A 6000-nucleotide genomic window follows, 5' to 3' on the forward strand; every position below is an offset into this window, starting at 1 on the left:
GGGTATAGAAGGAGAATCAGAGATATTTGAGTGACAGGTTTAGAAGTGGGTGGGCTTAGGGGGCTGGGCTGTGGGAGAAGTAGGGGTTGGGGAGGGGAGGGTGGCTGCAGGGAGATAGGAATTGAACAGGGATTGAGCTGGGACTGTTGCCTGGGTCGGGCGTGGGTGGACCAGGGAGAAGGGAGAAGTGACTGGACGTGTGGGTGAGCCCCCAGTATCATTGCGACACGAGTCACCTCAAGTGCCTGAGTGAAAGTCAGACCAGGGACGCTGGGGTCCGTGGCACCAACAGGCTCCCCTCCTGAGTGGTTTCAAAGTGCGGAGCCCCCATTCCCGTGGAGGGGCTAGGTCTCCAGGAGAGCTGGGCACAGGGAAGCTAATGTTTACAGAGAGGGGAACCAGCATGTGATGCCGCAGAGGTGAAGCAAGGACAGGGCAGACTGGGGGACCCCAAGGCACGGCAGGCTGCAGGCTGTTGCCAGTGATCACTTCCAGCCCACGTCCTCTGAGAGTCAAAGGGCCCTATTCATGAGTGCTCCAGGCCAGAGGTGTGGACAAAGAATGCGGTGTCATATTGTAAATAAATGACCTGAGGCCATCGGGCCATCGGCCTCTGCTGCTGCTACTAAGTTGCTTCAGTCGTGTCCGACTCTGTACGACCCCATAGACGGCAGCCCAACAGGCTCCCCCGTCCCTAGGATTCTCCAGGCAAGAATACTGGAGTGGGTTGCCATTTCCTTCTCCAATGCAGGAAAGTGAAAAGTGAAAGTGAAGTCGCTCAGTCGTGTCCGACTCTCAGCGACCCCATGGACTGCAGCCTACCAGGCTCCTCCATCCGTGGGATTCTCCAAGCAAGAGTACTGGAGTGGGTTGCCATTGCCTTCTCCGATCAGCCTCTGCAGCTGCCCCCAACCCTGCACCCAGAGGGGATTCAGAAGGAAGAAAGGCAGGATGCTGGCCCGGATAGCTGAGGTGCACTCAGAGCAGTGGATTTAGTAAGCCCAGATTCTTGTATCTTCCCAAACATAGAGAAGCACCAAATTCAATAACTTGAGATGTCCAGTTTTCTTTAATCAACAGTACTCTTTCTCATGTTCCAACTACCTAGTCTTTTTTGGCAAAAACTCCAAAATATATATATTCTGGCTCCTCCCTTACCTCTTCAGGACAGCCCGTCAAAGTGATCTGGGAGGCTGTCTCTCCAGCTTAAGGCCTCGGTATGGTCTGCCCTTCTAAGATCGTGGCACCCAGTCCCAGCCCTTGGTTCACATGCTGCTGCTGCTAAGTCGCGTCAGTCGTGTCCAACTCTTTGCGACCCCATAGCCAGCAGCCCAACAGGCTCCTCTGTCCCTGGGATTCTCCAGGCAAGAATACTGGAGTTGCCATTTCCTTCTCCAATGCAGGAAAGTGAAATTTGTTCACATAGACAAGGAAAAAGTGGAAGCAGTGACAGACTTTATTTTGTTGAGTTACAAAATCACTATCGAATATGACTGGAGCCATGAAATTAAAAGATGCTTCCTCCTTGGAAGGAAAGCTATGACAAACCTAGACGGTGTATTAAAAAGCAGAGACATCACTTTGTCTATAAAGGTCCATCTAGTCAAAGCTATGGTTTTTTCCAGTAGTCACGTATGGATGTGAGAGTTGGACCATAAAGAAGGCTGAACACACAAGAAATGCCGCTTTCGAACTGTGGTGTTGGAGACGACTCTTGAGAGTCCCTTGAACATCAAGGAGATCCCACCAGTCTATCCTAAAGGAAACTGACCCTGGATATTCACTGGAAGGACTGATGCTGAAGCTGAAGTTCCAATACTTTGGCCACCTGATGCAAGGTGGCAGAGGATGAGATGGTTGGATGGCATCACTGACTTAATGGACATGAATCTGAGCAAACTCTGGGAGATAGGGAAGGACAGGGGAGACTGGTGTGCTGCAGTCCATGGGGTCGCAAAGGGTCAGACACGACTTAGCAAGGGACAACAGCAACATGTCTGCCAAATAAAACACGGTTCTGAACTTTTAGGTCACTCGTGTTTCTCAGCCAGCATGGGCACCGCCTGCTCGGCACCGTGGGCGTGTGGCCCCGCAGCCATCGTCGACCGAGGCAGGGGCGGGAAGACAGTGGCTGCGGGTGGTGCTTGTCGGTAAAGTGGGCTGTGGGGCGGGAAGAGGGGGCTCCGACTGTGAGGGAGACTGGAGGGGCGCACAGAGGAGAGAGGAAGTTGTGTGCACTCAGGTGAACGGGGTCACAGCCAAGTCTGAGTCCCAAGCGGGGAGTGAGCTGCTCCCGGGGCCATGGGCAGGCAGGCAGGGTGTCTGCCGAGGGTGGCTTGAGGATGCGGGTTTCTTCTTCTGAGAACAGGAGAAGGGCAGCTAGGCCTTGAAGACATGGAATTCAGCCGTGTGTCCTGAGCAGCTGTGGGTGTGTCCGAGAGCCGTATGGACACAGCTCCAGCCAGGGCACCCTGGGACCTTCCTTTGGGGGCACGTGGGGTGAGGTCCTTGGAGCTGCCTACTGGGGCATCTGGGACCTTCACTCTCCAATGCTCAGCGTAACTGGGAGCACAAACTTCCAAGTGGCATGTAAATGACCATGGGCGCGCACACACACACACACACACACACACTTATGAATTAACACACAGGTCAATGCCAAGGGAAGCCTGCTGTCCAGAGGGGCGAAGGTGTGTGTTTGGCTGAGGCCCAGTCGCCACAGGTGGGCTATCACAGGAGCCAGGGATTTTTGTGTGTCTGCAGTTAATTTACAGAAACCAAATTCAAACTAGCTCAAGGGAGAAATACTGACTACACCAACAGACTCTTGCCCTTGAGAATTTAAGCTGGGGGACGGGAAGGGAAGCTGCCCGTGACCACAGGAGGTGGAGCAGAGGGGAGGGCAAGAAGCCTTGCTGGACACCTGGAGCCAGTGGGTGGTCTCAAGGCCGCCACGTGGGCACCATGGCCACCTCCCCGCCTCACCCTTCCAGGGCCCTTCCCCGCCTGGCCTGGTGTCTGTGCCAGAGGCGGGGAGACAGCTCTCAGAGTGACCTTCCTGCTTCATATGCTAAAGGGCAGGCCTTGAAACTGCCCAAGGATACATTTGTTTGCATCACATATTTCCACCGAACATAGCGTGCAGCACACAAGTTTCGCAAGACCTCACACAGTTCTCATTACGTGTGCTAGTCTCTGTGGTTAAATGCTAGCACAAAAACTGGTGTCTAAAGTTAAATGAGCTTCCCAGGTGGCTCCAGGTAAAGAATCCACCCGCCATTGCAGGAGATTCAGGTTTGATCCCTGGGTCGGGAAGATCCCCTAGAGAAGGAAATGGCAACCCACTCCAGTATTCTTGCCTGGGAAATCCCATGGGCAGAGGACCCTGGAGGGCTGCAGTCCATGGAGTCACAAAAGAGTCAGACACAACTTAGCAACTGAACAACAATAGAAGTTAAATAGTAAGCACTTTCTATTATTTTACTGTAAAAGGAAAGCTGGTTGCAGCCCAGGAAACCAATTTCTTCACCATCTGACCAAGTGTGACCTGCAGCTCTTGCACCTGGGTGGTGGGGTCCCCACCATAGAGCAGCTATCCCAGGGTGGGAGGGCAGTCCCTGACATGCTGTCCGTGCTGTCTGTGAGGCCTTCTGCTCCTTGGGGCCCAGGATGGGCAGCCCACTCCCCCCACCCCCAAGTCCCTGAGCCTGCGGCCCTGGTGGTCACATTCTGGGGGCCTTCTGCTTGCAGACCCAGCGCCCAGGCTCCTGGAGATCCTCAAAGACCAGCTGCCCCAGGGTGAGCTCAGCGTGACGGGTGGTACCTGGGCAAGGCCTCCAGCCCAGGGTGGCCACTGCAGTCTGCTCGCTGCCCAGCTCGGTGGCCAAAGGTGGGGGCCCTAGGGCAAGCCTGCCTGGACAGGATCTGTGTTCTGTCTACAAGCCAGGCAGTTGCCTGGTGTCTGTGTGCCTCAGTTTCCCCACCTGCATTCCAGGGCCCCTCCTAGGTTCAGTGAGAGGATGGGGGAGAATCGCAGCTGGTGCTCCGTGGACAGAGCCTGTTGTCTGAGCTCCCTGACGGTCAAGAGGGGCCAGGCTGGTTCATCAAGCGAGAGGAAGAAGGGCTGAGCGGAGCCGCTTCTCCAAAGAAAACCAAGACCCACCGCGGGTATGGTGCACTCAAGTCAGGAGTTTATTGAGGACGAGGCCGCCCAGCTCCTGTGGGGCAGGGGGCCCCTGGCCCAGATGCTCACTCCTCTCTGTAGGGGACATGGAAGCCCAGGGTGGTCCCCAGGGGGAAGTGGGCGAAGAAGGTGCGGGCCATGTCCTCCAGCTGGGGGTAGGCCCCCAGGGCCTGGAAGTGCTGCACGTAGTTCCAGAAGTCAGACGTGGAGAAAGGCCAGTAGGGCATGGCCGGCAGCTCGGCGTGGGGGTCTGGAGGGAGGCAGCCGGCTCAGGGGCTGGGCCAGCCCGCGGTGCCCGGGGGCACAGCGCCTGGTCGTCCGGGAAGCGGGCTGAGTCGGCCCTGCCCCTCTGAGCCCCTGGCTTGGGGCGGAGGAGGGGACCGGGGCCAGGGGAGGGGGGTCTGGCCCTGTCGTCCTGGAGACACTGAGCTGGTGGAGACACCGTGGTGGGATGTGGGGGCGCCCGAGGGGGGCCCAGAGGAGACCCTGGTCCCCAGGCCTGGACGCTCTGCCCCAAGATGGGGAGTCTGAGGTGGGCAGGCCCGGTCCTGGGGGTGCAGGGGTCCCCCTGCCCAGTGTGTCCCCAGGGAAGAGGCTCCAGTCCCTCTCCCTGTGGGGCTCGACCTCCAGCTGATCCAGGGCTTCCGCTTCACCAGCTTGCGGCAGAGCGTGACTGCCACCCGGCCCCCGCTTCTGCCGGGACTGGACACCCAAGACCAGAAACAAAACCCACACCACCCACGAGACCAGAGGCAAGAGCCATACAGTACCTCCCTCCTCCTGCACCGGCTTGGCCCCTGCGAGGGAAGGGAGAGCAGTCACCCCGAGGCCCCTGGGCGGGACCCCACCGCCCACCGGGACAGCACAGGACGACAGGCGGCCCCCACCTGCCAGAGGCGCCAGCAGGAGGCAGAGCACCAGCCCAGGTGGCAGGCGGGCCGGCATCTTCCCCAGGGCGACCCCAGCGACCTGCAGCCGGAGGAAGCCAGACGGGTGAGACGCCCCGGCCCCAGACCCCTGCCTCCGCCTGCCACCCCCAGACCCCCGCCTCCCCAGATCCCCGCCTCCCCCCGCCACCCCCAAGTGGGCACCTCCCAGGAAAACAGCTCCGGTAAAAAGACAAGTTCTCAGTGTTTTCATGGCAACTTCGATGTCAGTGGCCTCGTCCTTCTGGGGCTAAGCCCACGATTCAGAAGCGGGCAGCCTATCTCTCTGAACTACTTAAGGATGGACCTGGGTGTTTGCCCTCCTGGTAGTTACCTTGCAGCTGCTCTCGCCCGGCCCTGCAGCCTGAGGGGCTCCTGCCACAGGCACTCAGGCTCCTCTTTATAAAGGGCCGAGGAAGAGACGTCACGTCCGTGAACCGTCAAACCTCTGGCTTCATCCCACCCAGAGGAATGAGGGCGCCTGTGACCCTGGCAGACGGCCAGGAGTCCGTCCACTTCTGGGAGTCTGATCCAGAGATCAAATGGGAGAAAGCTGTCTTTGCACAGAATGAAGATGTTTAGGACTGAATTCAACATCATTTCCCAAAATAAACCACTTCCTTTCTACCAGGAGAGAAACAGCCTAAGTCTGATGAGGTTGCAGGAACAGAGCAATCACAGGGCTGCCCCAGGGACAGGCAGGCAGGACGGGACCCTTGGGGAGCCACCAGCAGCCCCTGCCCACAGGTCACTGTTGAGCCCAGAGACGGCAGGAAGGTAGGGTGTCTCCAGACTGGCACCTTCCAGCTTCCCTGCAGTGATGAAGTGTCTCCAGGCAACACAGCTACTTAGGGGGTGAACATCACAGTTCCCCAGGTGTGGGGTACTGAT

At 58.0% G+C, this 6000-nt stretch overlaps 1 protein-coding gene across 1 annotated transcript; it reads right to left on the reverse strand.

Annotated features, from left to right (window-relative positions):
* Positions 1-4168: 4168 nt before the first annotated feature.
* On the reverse strand, positions 4169-5551 carry OTOS (otospiralin). The gene is made up of 4 exons (XM_070781500.1): positions 5444-5551; positions 5071-5152; positions 4954-4980; positions 4169-4433 (listed from the first exon to the last, which is right to left on the reverse strand). Exons 2-4 carry the CDS (start codon positions 5126-5128, stop codon positions 4249-4251), a joined length of 270 nt encoding a protein of 89 aa, XP_070637601.1. The 5' UTR covers positions 5129-5152; positions 5444-5551; the 3' UTR covers positions 4169-4248.
* Positions 5552-6000: the final 449 nt, after the last annotated feature.

The sequence above is a fragment of the Bos indicus genome, chromosome 3 (assembly GCF_029378745.1).
Source record: "Bos indicus isolate NIAB-ARS_2022 breed Sahiwal x Tharparkar chromosome 3, NIAB-ARS_B.indTharparkar_mat_pri_1.0, whole genome shotgun sequence".
Lineage (NCBI taxonomy): Eukaryota > Metazoa > Chordata > Mammalia > Artiodactyla > Bovidae > Bos > Bos indicus.

What these genes read in the sequence shown, in the direction of transcription:
- OTOS (XM_070781500.1), bottom strand. Translation starts at nt 5,128, where the DNA reads ATGCCGGCCCGCCTGCCACCTGGGCTGGTGCTCTGCCTCCTGCTGGCG. An exon ending in CCTGCTGGCGCCTCTGGCAG is followed by an intron (nt 4,981 to 5,070) that starts GTGGGGGCCGCC and finishes CTTCCCTCGCAG; the next exon opens with GGGCCAAGCCGGTGCAGGAG. An exon ending in GCCGGTGCAGGAGGAGGGAG is followed by an intron (nt 4,434 to 4,953) that starts GTACTGTATGGC and finishes GCCTCCCTCCAG; the next exon opens with ACCCCCACGCCGAGCTGCCG.